At 39.7% G+C, this 19,069-nt stretch overlaps 4 protein-coding genes and 1 pseudogene across 11 annotated transcripts in view; 1 reads left to right on the forward strand and 4 right to left on the reverse strand.

Annotated features, from left to right (window-relative positions):
• The window catches only part of LOC139985134 (uncharacterized), a 46,016-nt gene that overhangs the window by 24,603 nt on the left and 2,344 nt on the right, over window positions 1-19,069 (reverse strand). Inside the window, exon 1 of one of the 5 annotated variants that reach the window (XM_071954808.1) lies at window positions 774-863. The exons of 2 other annotated variants lie outside the window; for them this stretch is intronic. Coding sequence is in view for 1 of the 3 variants with exons in the window: in XM_071954495.1 (XP_071810596.1) it covers window positions 376-395 (20 nt within the window). In the remaining 2 variants the exon portion in view is untranslated. Of the gene's footprint in view, window positions 1-358; window positions 489-773; window positions 864-19,069 lie in introns of those variants that run through there. 2 more of the 5 variants (XM_071954495.1, XM_071954878.1) reach the window with 2 other exon arrangements.
• Window positions 1-19,069, reverse strand: part of LOC139955669 (uncharacterized) — a 61,878-nt gene that overhangs the window by 5,832 nt on the left and 36,977 nt on the right. The gene's annotated exons all lie outside the window — the stretch shown is intronic.
• On the reverse strand, window positions 326-549 carry LOC139972305 (U2 spliceosomal RNA; annotated as a pseudogene).
• LOC139958310 (uncharacterized) lies at window positions 387-13,114 on the forward strand. 3 transcript variants are annotated; one of them, XM_071955426.1, is made up of 6 exons: window positions 387-477; window positions 2,534-2,689; window positions 3,390-3,504; window positions 10,924-11,000; window positions 11,778-11,914; window positions 12,416-13,114. In XM_071955426.1, exons 1-6 carry the CDS (start codon window positions 413-415, stop codon window positions 12,583-12,585), a joined length of 720 nt encoding a protein of 239 aa, XP_071811527.1. In that variant the 5' UTR covers window positions 387-412; the 3' UTR covers window positions 12,586-13,114. The 3 variants fall into 3 exon arrangements, with proteins under 3 accessions (XP_071811527.1, XP_071811443.1, XP_071811609.1); XM_071955342.1 differs by lacking the exon at window positions 387-477 and adding an exon at window positions 1,429-1,617 and having other exon boundaries at window positions 12,416-13,097; XM_071955508.1 differs by lacking the exon at window positions 387-477 and adding an exon at window positions 1,860-1,891 and having other exon boundaries at window positions 12,416-13,113.
• Window positions 14,445-17,306, reverse strand: LOC139957703 (uncharacterized). The gene is made up of 2 exons (XM_071955306.1): window positions 15,324-17,306; window positions 14,445-14,735 (listed from the first exon to the last, which is right to left on the reverse strand). Exons 1-2 carry the CDS (start codon window positions 16,236-16,238, stop codon window positions 14,724-14,726), a joined length of 927 nt encoding a protein of 308 aa, XP_071811407.1. The 5' UTR covers window positions 16,239-17,306; the 3' UTR covers window positions 14,445-14,723.

Raw genomic sequence — 19,069 nt, forward strand, 5'->3', positions numbered from 1 at the left:
TTATGTTTGCATGTTGTAGATATCTGTATAACAAGGTGAATTAATTATTATGTGCAAAGTTAACTTAACGAATGATTCCATTTTGGTTAAAGTTTCAATTTAATTAATCATGATAAAGGCTCTAAGTTACACCTGGATGTTAAATTGATATGACTTTCTTAATGTATGATCACTTGTCAGATGTGACTTTTGTAAAAATATATGACTAACATATCAATTCAAAGATCAAATAATATGGTGTTTGTTATTATGGAAATAGTGTTGCCTGTACTTCCTAACTTTTACATTAAGTTTTTAAGTACCTACAGTATCATAGATTATTAATTATTACTATACTAGATTCAAAGTACTGTAGTACTTTTTAATAAAAGTCACCTAGAGAGGAACCTGGGCATGAAAACCAAACAACCAAATGACTGATCCGCTCTCAACCCCAGTCCCCTCGCATCGAGAGAGTTACTGTGTGATCATCGTCAGGTTTGTATCACGATTGACCTCGCAATGGAACAGATACCACACATGATCTTGGCCAAAAGGCCGAGAAGTGATTAACTACTGTAGTTTAATTTTATAACGTTTTGCACCACTCAATACTTCCGGGTTAAAATGGCCGAGAGCTATACAATATAATACACTGTGTACTGTACCTTCAGTCAGTATACCTATGACGGAACAGAAATAGGCCTAGTTACTTACCTTGTGCTTATAGATTTTAGTCGATGGAGTATTAAATTTAAGTTCTTTTGTAGTTCAAGTTGAAATATCAAACTTACTTGAACCTACTTATCCAGTTGTTGTTGCTTTTCTTTGAAAACCAAATGAAAATACAACACACATGACACAATGTACATGTACGTCCAAAATCAAGCTTCCAGGTGATAAAATTGGAAATCCCCTATTGCTGAATTTGGGTGTTAATGTATTGAGCAATTACCTTACACCCTCCCGTAACTTGTTTATTGCTACATATTTTAGTGCACATATATTTGTGCATACCCATATTTCTACATTCCGTGCATACGTACATATATACATGAACTCAAAAATCTATACAGGGTATTCGAGTTAGCATGGTAACAATGTGCACTTGTAATAATAATGATAACAACAATAAATCATAAAAGCGATAAATTTTAATTGTTTAATAATAATGTGCTTGCAATTTTCTACCACAACAATATATCTGCATGCATCAATATCTATTTCAGCATTATATGTATAGTTAAAATAGCCGAGCACTAAAGGCAGTTGTAAGTTTCAAGCTTGACCTAAACAGATCATTCATGGTCTGATGTTCTGTATCCAATTGATATGTGTCAAAATACCCGTACGTATTTATTGGAATGAATCATTAATGTGTGTTCTCTAAAGACAGTCATTAACGTATGACATTTTACTGGTTCCACAGTATGGTCACTTTGCTTAAGGCGGTAATTATGAAACACAAATACAGACGATGTCTTCTTATGTTTTACAGCGAATGTTTCCTCCGTTACTTAATACATTGTCTGATGGTGAACGTAACCAGAAAAATAGTTTTTTGGTGAAAGAAACAATATTGGGATCAAAATTCCTATGTCAAGAGACCAGACTGGTGCTATATGGGCCAAATCCAAGGTTTTTAGTCTCGTTACTTTTGTGCAGTGGGCCTAGGCCTACTTCCCTTACATTACAGTTACACTAAGGCAAAGCGCCAAGTCTTTAAGCTAGGAAGTAGGATTGCACAAGTTCTATGCTAGTAGTAGTACTACAGTAGTAGTAGTAGTAGTACTTACTGTAGGCTAGGCCTAGGCCCTACTTTAAGCAGTAACTAATTATATCTGAATAAAGGCTAAGGTCTACTGCCCGACTGAATTGAACTTGATCGTCTTGTTATGGAAAGTTACCGATGGTAGGGCAGCATGTGTTCTCAAGTTTAGACTAATTTTAAAATGTTCCATCATTCATGACAAGGAAATCCACCATGTAATATATGTAGGCTAGGACTAACACTCACAGTAACACCTACAGTAATAAACATGTTTTTGTCGGCCTACAGAAAATTCAACCATGTGTGGCATTTTACAACAACTGCTCAGTTTCAACAAATGTTTGCATGTACAAATACATGTAACAATTTTGCATATCATGTGAGATGTGACCCATATGAGCACTGGTCAGTCACAGCTCTACAGCAGGGGTACAGTTTTGATTCAGATCATGTATTTGAGCTAGGAGATGAATAGGAACATAGTACAAAGAGCAAAGTGGCACAAGTTTCTCAAACACATGCACAGAGGAGTTGTATACAAACTTGACTGTACAGTACAGTACGTACAGTTCATTTTGAAGTTAAAACTTGTTGTGGTAACATGTGTTTAGCAAGAACCCATGTGAAAATAGTATGACCAATAGTGATTTCTCTAGTCCTTTGTACACTGTACTAGTACTACTGATAAATCTAACAATTATCTGTATACTAAAACTGATGCAAGGTTGAAATTGCAATTTCAAATTCTTGCAAAGACAAAACTGCTTTCATTTTAATTTTCAGTGATAATGCAGCCTTGCTATTCCAGTGTGCTGTTTCTTTTGCCATGGAAGGCCATACAGTGTTGTTTATTACGCAAGAGAAATTGATGTCCTTACCGATTGCTGTTGAGGGATCCCAGAAACCAGACCCTAGACTTATGAAACAGATTATTATCAAGTATGAATCTTGTGATTTAATCACTTTTCTACTGTGTGCTTTATGTTCATGGCTTTAAATGATGTCTGTGTTGAGAATTGGAAACACAGTAGGTGTACTGTACAGTATTACAGTATAATAGTCCACGCATGACTTTCACACAGTAATGTGAAATCAAGTGTCCAGCTTCAGGCCCACTTCTCAGGATCTTCCTTGAGGACTGAGCCTCAACCCTCAGAATGCATGAATACTAGCTTAAACTGCTGGACCTTGATCTATCTCCCCTAGCAAGTTCTGTAAACTGTATGAAATTAAACTTGCCCATTTGGGCTCCAGATGTGTAAAAGTTTGATTAGAAAATGTTCAGTGCTCTTGAGAGCCAATAGAGTATTAACATTGTAAAAGACATTTGTTGTATTTGAGAACAAATCTTTGCATAGATCTCAACACACTAAGAGATTAGAAATTTAGACTTGTATATCAGCAACTTATGGATAACTGACCATGTAGAGAGTCATAAATTGTTCACTTTAAAAATGATTTTACACTAATTTACACATACATTTGTATACCCATACTTTCTGTACTTGTAACATTTCCACACAACGCAAGTATAATTGGAGCTGAAATTACCCCTTGCAAGCCTCAATATCGTCTGTAAAGGGATTATACAGTACTTTCTGTTTTTTATATAAATTTGATTCTTCTCACTCCCTCATAGATATTTTTCCAACCGTTCTTCTCTCCTTTTGGAACTGACACGGATACATTCAGCTAATCCAGCACCAGATATTATCATTGTGGATAAGCTGGACTTTTACATATCTAATCCTACGGTATTTACAGAATATCAGCTTTCTGGATTCCAAATTATTTTATATATTTTTATCCAATATATTTTGTGTTGGGTCTACTGCAGATCTGTTTGAATAGAATATCCTGAATTAGTTGACAGCAGCTCACCACAGATTACGATTCAACATGCATTATATAGTATATTGTGTAGGTTTTATAATCAGGTAAATTATGTATTTCATGACACCTGCTGGTAAGTGCAGAGGTAGTGGATGAAACTACACACACCTCCGTGAGTGAATGTACCTGTAGGTCAAAGTTAGACATCTGTTTTTTTCTTGCTAGTGTTGGGACGCGGCCAAACGGGAGAGGAAGGTAATGGGTAAGCCCGTCGGTAAAGATCAGTGACAACAATAAAGGCGACACTCAGTTTTTAACGTTAACGTCTTCTTTGTATTTAAGGGAGGAAAAAACAGCAACCCAACAAGATCATTTAAGTGGCGGATCCAGGGTATCTGATGACAGCGGCTTAGTAAAGAATGTTGTACGTGTACACAGAACCAAACATCTTATCTTCCAAATCTTATTTCATATCGAAACGCAATAACTTCACTTGGACTTCTATCAAAATACTCTCACTTTTCTTCGTTCATTTATTTGTTAGACACACGCTCAGAATGTCTGGGATGCACCGCGCTAGCGTGCCTACTATTCAGCGTAGTAATACAGCTCACATCACTACATGCAAACTGACAGAGTTATGTACATGTATACAATGCAGTTACTACATTAACTGCAGTACGACACTATTATGTGGGGTGAAGAGGGTGTCCAGCAATTGGTCAATAGTATTACCCCCTTGAGGATACAGAAGTAGTACCAAGCTCTGAATATTCAAAACTTCACCTCACTACAAATTTCCCCGCATTTCCAGTCATCGTCCCGACTGACATGGAAATAACTAAGTTAACAATTAAGTTGATACAAAGATTTCTTAATACAGTTACATGTTGTCTTAGATACAAAAGGTTTGATTACTGTCTCTTACAAATAATGACTTAGAATAAGAGAACATTGCCAAAAATAACAACTTGACAAAAGTAACATACTAACTAGTATTATCTGCGCCGTCCAACACAGATCGAGGTAAACGAGCAGGGTTGCTATGTGTTCCCAGGTTGGGTCTGGATGATCGGCGTATAGGTGTCGAGTCTGGTTGTTCCGCACCATTAAACATCCACCAGGGCATAAGAAAGAAGTCATCTGTATAATTATCATCTGTTTCAATTTTTGTTTCTGGTTCTATTACCTGATGGTCGATCTCGTTGACTGGACCATGTTCCTCCAGCTCTATAATTTCCTGCTCATCGTTCCGAGGATCTAATACTAGGAGACGTCTGTTAACGGTCTGGAGTGCACCTCCAAAGAGTGGTCGTATTGTATAGACATCACCAGTTGGGTTCACATGTACTACGACATAGGGATCTCGGTTGAATTTGTCTTCCAACTTATGGCGACCTTCAAAAGCGCATCGTTTGAGCAGTACCCTGCTTCCTACTTCTAGCGGATCGCTGAGGGGTAGTCGATTGTGTTTCTCTCTCTCCTTGTTGTGCAATGATTCCATACGCTCCGTTGCCACTCTATGGGCTTCCTGTATTGCTTCTGCTTGTCGCTGTACAAAATCTTCACTCCAGTCCTCCTTAGTGTTACTGAGTAGTTGGTCCAAGGGAGTGTAAGGATCACGGCCAAATAGCATTTTGAATGGGGACAAACCTGTCACTCTATGTGATGTGCAATTGTAGACAAATACGAGGTGGGTTAGTAACTCAGGCCAGTCTCTCCTCTTCTTTGGATCTAGTGACCGGATCATTCCACAGAGAGTCCTATTAAACCTTTCGGTTTGCCCATTTCCTTGAGGATAGTAGGGTGTGGTGCGGGTCTTCGTGATACCATAGAGTTTACACAGCTCTTTGATGAGATTACTCTCGAAGTTGCGACCTCGGTCGGAGTGTAATCTTAGTGGAACTCCATAGTGGGAAAACCACTTCTCACGTAACGCTTTGGCAACAACTGGTGTGGTCTGGTTGCGGCAGGGTATCGCCTGAGCGAATTTGGTGAAAGCGTCTGTGATGACCAGCACATCCTCGTAACCACCTTTCCCAACATCAAGTTTCAAAAAGTCAATGGCCACTAACTCAAATGGACGGAACGCAAGTAGATGGCGACGTGGTGTACGAACCTTCGGAGTAGGGGCTTTCGTAACTGTACAGGTGAAGCAATTTTTGATATACCTTGCAACATCTTTGTCCTGACCTGGCCAGAAGCAGCGTGCCTTAAGGATAGAGAGTGTCCTGCCAATGCCCTGATGTCCCCAATCATCGTGAGCAGATTCTAATAGCTTCATACGCATACGTCTTGGCACTAACAGCTGCTTACAATTTCCATCTGTGCCAGGAGTTACTCTATACAATATACCATTTTCTTCCAGGAGCTTTGGAAATTCCTTTAGCCATCCTTTGATCTCTGGAGTACAAGGCTCAATCTCATCGCCTGGGGACCAACCAGATCTCCAGCAACCCCAGACTACTGTCAATGCTTCGTCCTCTAATTGCATTGTCTTCAACTGCTCGTGTGGATAAGATGGAAGGACACATGGCAGGGCTTGTGGTTCTGCCATGGGAACAGCTTGCGCACCCACCTCGACAACTTCTATCGGTACGACGATACATTCTTCCTGTGCAAGAATCTTGTCGTTATCTGGGCACCGACTCAACGCATCTGCACATCTGTTCTGCCGACCAGGTTTATAGCGTATGTCCAGGGTGAAAGAGGCTAGTTGAGCGACCCATCTCTGCTCTGTGGCTCCTAGTTTTGCTGACTGTAGATGAGTAAGTGGGTTGTTATCTGTGTAAACAATACAATTAGAGCCTAGCAGGTACTGCTTAAACTTATCTGTTACTGCCCACTTCAATGCGAGGAGTTCCAACTTGAAGCTGGACAAGTCCGTATAATTCTTCTCTGCGCCACGCAGACCACGACTAGCATATGCAATTGGATGCAATTTACCCGATTCATCAGCTTGTTGCAAACAAGCTCCGAGACCTTTCAAGGAAGCATCAACTTCTAAAACAAACCCTCTTCTGAAGTCTGGATATGCCAGTAGTGGGGTAGTCGATAAACGTTCTTTAAGCGAGTTGAACGCCTCATCCGCTTCCTGTGTCCAATCCAACACTCTCTTCTTTGGACTTTTCTCCCCTTTTTCCTTAGGTTTATGACCTGCAAGTGCATGTAGTGGTGCTGACATCTTGGCAAAGCCAGGAATAAACCTTCGATAATATGACGCCAACCCGAGAAAAGAGCTTAGTTCCGATACTGTTCGAGGTGTCGACCATTCAACAATTCGCTGGATTTTTCCTGGATCTACAGCTACTCCACTCTCGTTAACCACATGTCCAAGATGAGTGACTTCGGGCTTGAAGAGTTTGCACTTCTCTCCCTTCAGTTTCAGACCATTCTGTGCAAGTCGTTTGAAAACGGTATCCAGCCTCTGCAAGTGCGAGTCTATATCGGTGGAAAAAACCAGTATGTCGTCTAAGTAAAGAATCAGCTGTGTCATGTTCATGTCCCCAAAGATGTGTTCCATTATGCGCTGAAAAGTACTTGGGCTATTACATAGCCCCTGGGGCATTCGAGTGAACTCATAGAGACCCCAAGGAACTCGGAACGCTGTCTTGTCGATGGAGGATTCTTCCATGGCAACTTGGAAATACCCATGGGAAAGATCCAGCGTGCTAAAATATTTGGCTCCTCCCAAAGCCTCAAGAGTCTCCTCAATTCTCGGTAGTGGGAACGAATCTTTGACTGTGACAGCGTTTAGTTGGCGGTAGTCGATACACAACCTCAAGGTCCCAGACTTCTTCTTAACAAGTACAATCGGACTGGCATAGGGACTGGAGGACTTCCTGATTATATTCTTTGCTAGCATGTCGTTAAGGAGTGTCTTTACCTCGGCAACCTGTGTTGGGGAAATCCTTCTATAAGGGAGTCGAATCGGTGTGTCATCACTAACTTTGATGATGTGGGGAATACTGTCACAGCAACCAAGATCAAAATCACCGACGGAGAAAGCCTCCATGTTGTCTTTGAGTAAAAGGGCAATCTTGTTAGCTTGTTCAGTGTCCATTCCTTGCAGACTAATCCCAGGTGGTAGAGTGATCTTGGATCCATCAAGGAGTATGAAGTCCTCAGGACCTTTCACCGATTCATTCGCTGGGGTGGGCTCATCTCTAGCTGCCTGTCCTGCAACGATCTCTGTTTCGTCCAGAATTACTCCATACACCGCTACTTCCATCCTACCCTCTTCTTCTACTACCATCACCTCGTCCTTCTGGTGGGCTTCCAAAGCCATGGCTATAATGGTGTGAGGTGGAATACACACCTGCTTGTCGGTTGTATTGGCGACCATGATAAGGGCTGTTTCACTAGTGGCGTCTACACATCCCTCGACTACTTCCAGGTTTACAGCCTCTATTCCTGCAACAAGCCAAGCTCGAACATCTCTATTACTTGAAGGTAAAATTCCAGTGATGTATTTCACAGTACGTGGAGGGATCAATTCTTTGTTTGATCCAGACTTAACGTGTCCCTTACGAGCTGTCTGCTCTGGAGTAAGTTTACATCTAACAGGTATGCGAACATCTTCAAGGAAGATACAAAATTCATCCTCGAGATCAGAGCCCGTAGCGGCCAGCTTGCTGAGAGCGTTGCATCCTAGGAGTATTGGAAACTCTGTCCTTCTGCCTTCAATTGGAAGATCCCCGCCGATGACTAAAAATCCAACCTCTGCTGTGCGCTGTTGGATGGTTACGTGGGTAAACACGAATCCTTCGATGGGAATTGTTGAACCGCTGACACCTTTGATCTGCAGGGAGTTTCCTATAGGAGCCAATGGTCCTAGCTTTGGTTCCAACATGGAACGGTAGACAGTTGAAGGAATTAATGAGGCCTCTGCCCCGGTGTCCACTACGCAGCCTATCTTCACTCCTCCTACATCTACTATGGCCGTGGGGCTAGATGACACTGCATCTGCCAGCGTGGGAACAAATTTATTTCTCTCTTGGTCTTCAACTTCTACTTCTGCTACTAAAACTTCCTGCATAGGCATTACTTCAACATCCTGTTGACAACGAAATTCTGGTGCTTCCGGGTTAAGGCTTACAATGGGCAATTGGTTCGACTTTCTACACTCTGCTGTACTGCCCTCCACAACAGAGGTCAGTAGTTTCCCTGCTGTGGTCCATTTTCGGGGAAGGAAGATGCAGGTGCAGTAGGGCAGTTACTTGCGAAATGCCCCTTTTGGTGGCAGTTATAGCACTCTACTTCGTCTAGGACCCGGGCTGGTGGTCTGTTTTGAGTGCTATAACTTGGCCATCCAGAGTATCGAGGATTCCCCCGGTTTGCTCTTGGCCTACTCAACTCAAGTTTTCTCACTTTCGTGCGAAGTGCCTCCACCTCTGATACCAGCGGCTTCAGAGTGGAAAGTTCCCCTCTCAAACTGGCAACTTCTTCCAGCAACTTCAGCTGGCTCTCCATCATGGCCTTCATTGGTTGTGAAGCTTCGTCTGCTTCGGTTTGATGGCTTTCAGCGGTCACCTCTCTGATGTGGGGCTTTCTCTGAGGTCGAGAATCCTGAAAAAGCAGCATAGCCTCTTCCCTCATTTTTGCAAAGTCATCTACGGACTGAGACATGGAGATTCTTCTCAGCTCCCGCTGCACCCATACCTCTCTGGCTCCTCGAACAAACTGCTCTTTCAGAGCGCCATTTCTAAGTTCCTTAAGGGCCTCCCTTTCTTTCTGTGGTTCGGCCATGCCCTCCATTTGTCCGTAAAGACGCATCAGAGCCCTACTAAATTCCGCCAATGACTCCCCTGGTTGCTGGACTCGGTTATGGAAAGTGCTGTTTAGACTCTGCACTGTCTCTGTCGGAGTAAAACATAGTAAAAGCGCCTTCTTCACCTCGTCATACTTGGTGCGCTTCGGTTCCGGTAGGCACATTACCTCATCTTTCGCGGCCCCAGTCAGGTGGTCTATCAACGCTCTTGTTTTTGCCGTCTCGTCCAAACTGTGAGGGCTTACGATCTGCTCAAATTCGTCGAGCCACTCTCTGAGCGTTGGTTCCCCAGGTCGACCATGTTCCCCGCTGAACTTGGCTAATCGTCCTTGCGGAATGCCATGAAAGCCCATGGCTCTCTTGAAAAACTGGTTCATGGCTTGAAGGTCTATGTTGCTGGATGGAGGGTTTGTCATATTGGCAATTTACAAAATAAAGGTACAATTTTTGAGATATATAAATTTACAATTGATGCTATTGGGCTTATGCCTAGATAGAATTCTTAATTAGAAAAACCTGATCTGTTGAGTTGAAGCTGTCTTTCCTCTGCGTTGTCTTTCGTCGGTTCGTTGATATGTCGATGCTGTCGTTGTCTATCCCACTTCTGACACCATTTGTTGGGACGCGGCCAAACGGGAGAGGAAGGTAATGGGTAAGCCCGTCGGTAAAGATCAGTGACAACAATAAAGGCGACACTCAGTTTTTAACGTTAACGTCTTCTTTGTATTTAAGGGAGGAAAAAACAGCAACCCAACAAGATCATTTAAGTGGCGGATCCAGGGTATCTGATGACAGCGGCTTAGTAAAGAATGTTGTACGTGTACACAGAACCAAACATCTTATCTTCCAAATCTTATTTCATATCGAAACGCAATAACTTCACTTGGACTTCTATCAAAATACTCTCACTTTTCTTCGTTCATTTATTTGTTAGACACACGCTCAGAATGTCTGGGATGCACCGCGCTAGCGTGCCTACTATTCAGCGTAGTAATACAGCTCACATCACTACATGCAAACTGACAGAGTTATGTACATGTATACAATGCAGTTACTACATTAACTGCAGTACGACACTATTATGTGGGGTGAAGAGGGTGTCCAGCAATTGGTCAATAGTATTACCCCCTTGAGGATACAGAAGTAGTACCAAGCTCTGAATATTCAAAACTTCACCTCACTACACTAGGGTTACTTCCTCTGATTGTGAGATATCATAGTTTAAGTCTCATGTCAGAAGGCTGCCATATTTGACGTTATCAGTTTATCATGACTTAACCTTTACTCTTCGTAAGCACTTTTTAATCTTGACTCTACAGTACCTCTACTCTCCTTTAATAGTTACAATCATGTTGAAATTGCAGCCAGTCCCACTGAAGCATATGTTAAACCTATAGGCCTATATTTTTAAGTTTCAGCATTAACAAAAATCATCTCTTTTTCATAAAATAAATTTAAACTTAGTACTCAGCACCTGTCCTGTTTTTCATCATATATCGTATATATCTCTTTTCTTTTTCCAGTAAAATTTAAAACTCTGTTTTGAAATCATCTTTAAATTTTTCTCCAGACTAACAGCATTGGCCAAGTGACAGCAGCACTCTGTGCCCATTTAATTGATGCAGCCACTTACCTTGCCAGCAAAAGGTAAACTGGAATTGACTGTGTACAGTGTACACAGCTACAACCAGTTGTTGCACTTGCAATGCATATATTCATTGACAGGTCATCTATACGCTTTCAGTGACTCATTTTAATGCATACTCATTCACAGGTCATATTTACGCTGTCAGTGACTCATTTTAATGCATATTCATTGGCATGTCATCTATACGCTGTTAGTGACTCATTCTAATGCATGTTCATTGACAGGTCATCTATACATTGTCAGTGCACCCAGTTGGGACAATTTTGTTCTATACAGTAATGTCACGTCCTGCTTCAGAGCACTTGTATTGTCAGTATGAGCATTATGTACATACAGTAGTGTTTCTATCAGATAAAGGTTAGGAACTGTTTGTACTGTCAATAGGAGTGCTTTGAAGCATATAAAGGGAGGACAGTACAGAGTGGTAATAGCACTACTAGGAAATTGTCCCAACTGGCTGGTCAGTGACTCATTTTAATGAATATTCATTGGCACATCATATAAACATTTGTCAGTGTCAGTTTTCTTCAATTGCATAGTCAATGAAAGCTAATCTGCACTAGGGCAGATACAAGATGTTGGCAAATGTTTGTGTGCTTTTTCACAATGCATGCTCAGAATAGGGCATTTATGAATTTACATTAGCTAGTGGAAAATGAAGAAATTCTCTGCATTCAACAAGTAGCATCAAGTTTGCAGAGGAAACATGTACAGTACAGTACCAAGTTTGCATCATTCATGTCATGGATATAATGAGTTCATTTTTATTTTTCCAGAGCCAAGACTGAGCCACTTAGTGCATCATTTGTACCTACCTGCGTACTCGCATCAATCTCTACGTCGGCCAGTGGTTCTTTCATTCCGTCAATGGACGTTTACAAGAAATTCTTCCCATTTACTTTTACTGTAACAGGTAGAGTGTGCTAAATCATCATAGACAATTCTACTGGATATATTTGACCCAAGATAGCATTCTAAACTGACAGCCTCAATGAAGCACCTTACATCTGTATGATGTTCCTGTCTTAATGACACACCAGAGACTCCTGTGTTACTTAGCCAGCATTCAAATATTACAGAACTGAATCATAAATAGACTTGTAGGCCTACATCAGTACTTCAGAGCATGTGTTAACATTTGTTTATTAGATGCATAGCTAATTGAAGGGAAATATCAAAGAAATTGTACATGGTGAGCTCCTGTGTAGTACCATTGATTGGCAACACAACTGTTCAATTCTATTCAGCTTTAGTGTTTACATAAACATGACTTGTAAGGTACAAATGTAGAAAAGATATAAATACAATGTTACATGGTAAATCCATGTAGGGTTGTCTTGGTCAGCTAAAACTAGCAGTTCTCAACATGCTATGTTTTATGACATCCAGAAAACCTTTATTCTCCCCATCACAGATCTAGAGGATGCTAACAACCTGAAGCAGCTTCAGTGCTGGATTGCAGATGAAGAATTACCACAATATGTAATCACTGTGGAGGTAACGGATACCATCAGAATTAAGGATGTTATGAAAGGATCAGAGCTGGATGCTGATTGGTCACAAGCATATGATTCAGTCACATGACATCACAAAGGAGATAACACACACCTATGAGAATGATGAACGTTATGAGAGGATCAGCGCTTTCATGATTGATTCACTACAAACATCTGGTTCAGTTATTACACAGCTCATGTGTTCAACCCATCACCATTATGGATGTTATGAATGGATGAGAGGTGGGTGCTGATTGGTCAAAAGCATCTGGTTTAGTCACATGACAAGACACATAGGATCACCATGGAGATAACCTACACCCATCAGCAGTATGGATGCCATGAAAAGATCAGAGGTGGGTGCTGATTGGTCAAAAGCATCTGGTTAAGTTACATGACATAACACATATGATGATGATTGGTCATAAGTTTGTGATGTAAGTTATGACCTGGATTTCTCAGGCAAGTTTACTCAATTATGAGTGGATTTAGTGAATAATGGTTGAATTTTGTCAAAAGTGTAAACTCACTAAACTGTACAGTGGTGGCAATGCCATAGATTGCTGTGAATTTCTTAACGTATCATTCACAATTAAATCAAACAGGGGTCTACCTCATTGAATATTCAACAGTTTCCATGGTAATGAAGTCCATGCAATCACAGAAAGTTCTATAAATAATATAGCCGGAAAATTCCAGGCCTTACTGGGCTTGAAAGGTAGCTATTGCAATAGTTGAATATTTATGATAACAATCTGCAGATTAATTTTTGAATTTGAAGAGCAAAAATTTGAGCAAGTTATTCCAGAAATTCCAGCCAAATGACTTCACAGAAAGCAGGACCTCGAAAATGAGCAAAAAAAAAAGAAAAAAAAAAGCGAATACGATAATTTTGTTGTTCCAGTTGTTTATAGTACTCTGTAGAATGAATGCTTACAAAATCTCAAAATCTATCAATCATTTCTGGAATGAATTTAAAACGATCTGATCTGATATTACTTTTATAAAGAGAAAATTCCAGAATATCAAATAGGAATGACATACTCGATACTAAGCATTCTATGATATGAGAAAAGAAAGAACCTAATTATGTTATAACTGGAAAAAAACATTTAAAGTGAAATTCATATTAATTACATAACACAAATAAATCAATTTCTTACAATTATTGACATGAAATAATCAGTAAAATTAAAACTTGTAAAACAAAGAACAAGGTCTTCTCTGCTCTTATTTTCTAAATTGTACATCATTTTAAAATAAATTTAGTGATTGTTATACTCTCCATATGGTGAAAGTATCTTTACATAAATAAATATATATATATATATATATATATATTATTATTTGTTTATACATATATAGCTGTCATGAAGCTGACACAGTTAGTGGTGTGTATCAAGGAGGGTACAGGTAGCCATGCCTCAATACAACCAGCTGTCATGAATCTGACATAGTAAGTGGCGAGTATTACATGAGTAGCCATGCCTCACCGTCACCGTCAGTCATGGGAAATGGATGATGTCGCGGATTTACCCTACATTTCATAAATTGTAAATATTTAAGAACACACCATAAGACGTCTAAACATCTAGTATTTTTCTAGGAGAGACTCGCAGATCCCCTACTGACACAGGAGTCAGCTACAACGACCTCAGGGCCCTATCCACTCTTTTACAAGATCTTTAATTTACCTGTAGATTTTCCAAGAAGCTTGATGTCCCCAAGTAAAACAGGGCAGATAGTTATAGTCATTCCATCACTACCTTCATGTGGCAGCTCATAAACATGGTATTATGTACTCATTTCATCTCTCTTATGTTAGGAAGGTCTTATGCATTACTACAGTACTATCAATGGCAGAAGCGATACACACATTCAATATTATAGTCTAGTTCCCTACTGTACTGTTGTTCATCTCGTAAGGTAAAGGTGGCATGTGAATGGGGAGAGGGGGGGGGGGGGGGGGGTTGACGGTCGTATTGTTTTAATGGGCTAAGGTGGTGGCTCGCTTTTCTTTCCCTTTCAAGTAATTCTAGTGAAATGATGTAAACTAAGAAGACCGATCTTAATCATTATGATCCGTTTCATATTAAAGTTTCTATTTTTTTTTCAGCAAATGTAGATAATTCCGTCCTCATCAGTTGTAACCAGCCTTTAATGATTCGATTCAGTGTGGTGTATACTCTGGATATTCCTTCCTTATATACCTTTTCCAGGATGACTTTATTCTGGTGTCTGTTGGAAAGAACATTTATAAAGTTACAAACATTGATCCAGTTCTCTTTTCTAATGAAGCACATTTTAGAATGAACAAACAAGACATGTTAGATGTCGATTGTTTGTGTAGAGATTTTTCAGCAAACAAATAGCTTCTTTTCTTTTCTTTTTTTCTTGTCTGTTAAGTTCCCTTTTCTGTCCTTTGTTGTTTATTTTCTTGTTAATCAACTTAAGTTGGCATTGCGATGTCTTGTCAACAACAGTACCATGATCTCGTTAGAATTCTTGAACTTTTCCTCTACGATTCCGTAAAGGAAACAGTGAACAAGTTTTGCACTTTAGTTTCATGTATATTGGGTTTGGGACATAACTTCTACACATTCATATACTATTACTCGAGCTAAATTCAAGCAAAAACTATCTTTAATGTTATAAATATTATATACTACTTGGTCATACATAAAGTCAATACAGGAAGATGATATCCTTGGTGATATTATCACAGTTGAATGTACCCTTTAATTGTCGTTACATCAGAGTATCCCGATAGCAACATTCATGTTACTAGTAGAAATATTAAAGTAAGAAACACTGAGATATACTCACCAGACCATAACAAAGTATCTTTCCCGACCATGATGTAGCTACAAGTAGCTTCTCTCCCTCCTCTGTCATCAATGTTGTCATACACCATGCTGTATCTTCTGCCCATTTGGTTGTCAACAACTGCTGACCATCTTGACTGTACTGTGTGATGATACGTTTTCCAGCACTATCCCACAAGATATATACAAAACCTGCCCTGTCTGCACATATACTCCAAGGATACCAAGTCTTTCCGTCAATATCTGGTTTCGGAAGCTTGTATAGTAACTCTGCCTCTGTTTTAGATGTATCCATGGTTACAGCGTATGCACATCTACTCTCTTTATCGCATATCAGCAGAACGCCTTCATGATAAATGATATCTCTTGACCATTTTATAACCTCCGGCAGCTTCAGAGCTCGAATGAACTTCAATTCTTCATCAAATATGAATAGCGATCCAATAGATGTACCTACAATGATGTGGCCACGTATAGGATCAGTAGTTATATATCTCGCATACTTCTTACCCACCGTTTTGATGTCATCAAAGAGGGACGTTATGTTATTTTGAGTAAAGGACCCATCATGGATATTATAAACAACAACCTGATTGAATGTACAAACCGAAGCTATCTTATCACGTGATAAGGCAGCACAGTAACGAATGGGATAACTAAAGCTCCCTGCATCTATCTTGTCATGACGAATCTGACGTCCTTGTCTGTTTATGACAGTGATGAATGAATGGTCACTTGATAACCTCCCAGAGACGACGATGTAACCAGGTCCGGTACTTGTTATACCAGTTAAAAAAAACTCATTACCTTTGATCACATCAACATCAACAACAGATTCTACATTATCCAATATATTTACTCTATCACTACACAACATTGGTAAATCATCCATTGTTATATCAGATAATGATTCCATTTCTGGAAAGTCTTACATTATATCCTCAACTAGGGGTTCGCTCGCAGCTCTTATATCAGGAATACACTGTGCGTCTGTCCAGTGGTTATGCGATTCAAGGACACTCGAAGCTATAGTAGACAAATTTTCAAACTTGTTGACCCATTGGTTACAAAGATGTGATAAGTTTTGTGTTTCTCTAAGCTTGCGTTGCTGTTGTTCTTCTATTGTTTTATTTCTCTCATTCATTACTGCATCAAGTTTGTTCATTGTTTCGTCAATCTTTAATTCTCTGTTTTCTATTTCATTTCGCTTGGTGTCCTCTTTCTCTTTTGATTCCCTAATTTTAATTTTAATCATCGTGTCGTACTCGTCTCTCATTTTTCTAATTTTCTCTTCCATTTCTGTTTTTAATTCTTTCAATTCTTTTTGACTCCTTTCTTCGAGAACTGTTTTGAATCTGTTGAATTCTCTCTTTTCTTTCTCTTTCTTATTCTGTAACTTCCTGGTCTGATCTTCGTACTGCGTTTTCCATTTCCCTTTTGTATCAGCAACGATTGATGTAAGTTCTGCATTTATTCTGTTTATCTTATCAGTTAAGCTGGTTACATTTTCTTTCCGTTTTACAAGTTCATCCAATCTCGTCTGCAATCTCTCTCTTTCTTCTTTCGACACATTCGCAACGTCTTGTAGGTCATGACCTTTGTGTTTTCCATATGTACATGTTATACATACAGGGAGATTGCCACAAGTACAACAACATAAATGAGCTATAAATTCTGTATGAATATGGCACCTAGGAGCTTCCTTCAATGATGCAAGTTTTTCTAGTGTAAGGCTCTTTCCTTCAACATCTTTCAGAGCTAATACATTTTCCCGATGATCAGCAACCATCTTGTTGGTCGAGTGAAATTGATAACACTGAACACAAAGAAAATCTTTACACTTAAAACAGTACGCTGTAACCTTTAACTTCTTTGAACAGCAAACACAGACCCTAACTTCTTCATTTTCAATTGTTTTCTGTAGCTGAATAAACTGCAGCATACTTTTCATATGGAAGTCAGTCTTGAATCCATCGATTCTATTGTTTGGATGTCCCAACCTGTCCTTCTAGTAAAGATTCCAGACATTGTTTACATAATCTATGTAGACAGGGTAATAGTTTTGGTTCTTTAAACAGATCCAAACAAATTGAACATTCAAAGAACTTATCTTCGATGTCTTTCCAATGCGATGGGCCGGCCATTTTTGTCTCGAAATTTAATCTGTAAAGAAAATTATTATGATCAGTGTTTATACTTAATATCATACTTTAAATTAACAAATTGAGAACAAGAAGATTAAGTAGAAAGACCAAAACTGTTCGTATATTGCTGATGGCAAACACAACCACACTGACTTTGATAGTGCTGGAACTTTGTAACCTGTTGACCTCTTCTGACCTCTACCAATTTCAATCATGACGCATTTACCAAGTATGACATTTATTCAACTTGTGGTTGATGAGATTTATGTGTTTACAAGGTGTATTTGACTATTTCCCATTAAGCCCCACCAACTCATGAATATGAAGAAGGTCAAAGAGCATATACTTACTTTATAGTTACACCACCATACCAAGTATGAACTAAATCAGACAGGTTTGAAGAGATATTGCCATTACAGTATATGAATTGTACGTTAACCGCGCCCATGCACTCATCAATATGCATGAAATGGGTAGCACAAACAATAGAGAACAATTAACCAACATAGGGCATCTACTGTACCTACTGAACCAAGCATGACATTGACTCAAATTGTGCTCCTGGTCATCACAAACACAGCCCCCCCCCCCCCCGAAACACACACACGCTCACGCACCATCACGATTGCAAAGGTTACCAAGCCTACAGCATCATATAACCACAAAGAGTCACTCAGTGACATGAGCATCATAACAAATTGGAGGAATGGAGGGGCAAATTCAACTCCCCCCCCCCCCAATTGATTAAGGTATGGCGTTAAACTTTGTGTCGATGGGCTAGAAGAGAATGACAGATTTTAAGTAGGGGAGGGAAGACTGCACGTGGGTCATTGAAGTAAACCCTATGTCGGGATGAAGGAGTCCACACACAGGGTTTTATGGATTTTAAGCGTCAACTGGTGCATTGTTAAGTATAAATTTAGGTCTTTTCACGCAGGGGCATCAATCATGGGGAGGGGGGCAGGGTACACATTCCTCTTTCTGGAAGGTGGAATAAATAATATCAAATGTCCCCCACCCAGGTTTAGTGGCCTACTGTACTCCTGAAGGCACAAGCCCAATGTCAGGCTCATAATGACTCGTGTATCTCATAAAGAGAGCTCTGAAAACATTGTGCTATGAGATTACTGGTTATTAATGTTTCATTCTCATTTGCTCAACCCCAATGAAAATAGAACTTCCACTGGGTTGAAGATATAAGAATGACAGATTTCATTTATAGCGTTAATTAACTGAGCAACCGAGCCCATACGTCTGTGAGGCTATATGCTGAGCAAGGAGATCATTTGAATGCCTGCACTGAGCATTCGCTAATCTCCTTTCTAGGTTATTATTTTTTTATATTATTCTTCATGTACAAGCAATATAACACTATACAGTGTGTAATATTTTTGTTTGCATTCATTTTGGTTAGAAATGCCACTCATGAAACTTTTTTGAGTGTTCTTGAGATAATTATATATACTGTACTTTACAGGAATTTTGACACAGATACATGGTGCTAAGCCTGTGTTCTAAGCTGTTAGCCATGTTGTTGTTATAACAATGTTAATCATTATATATCAAGTTCTAGTTTAATAGCTGCCCCTCCCAGCCCCCTCCT

This window comes from Apostichopus japonicus, chromosome 1 (genome assembly GCF_037975245.1).
Source record: "Apostichopus japonicus isolate 1M-3 chromosome 1, ASM3797524v1, whole genome shotgun sequence".
Classification (NCBI taxonomy): Eukaryota; Metazoa; Echinodermata; class Holothuroidea; order Aspidochirotida; family Stichopodidae; genus Apostichopus; species Apostichopus japonicus.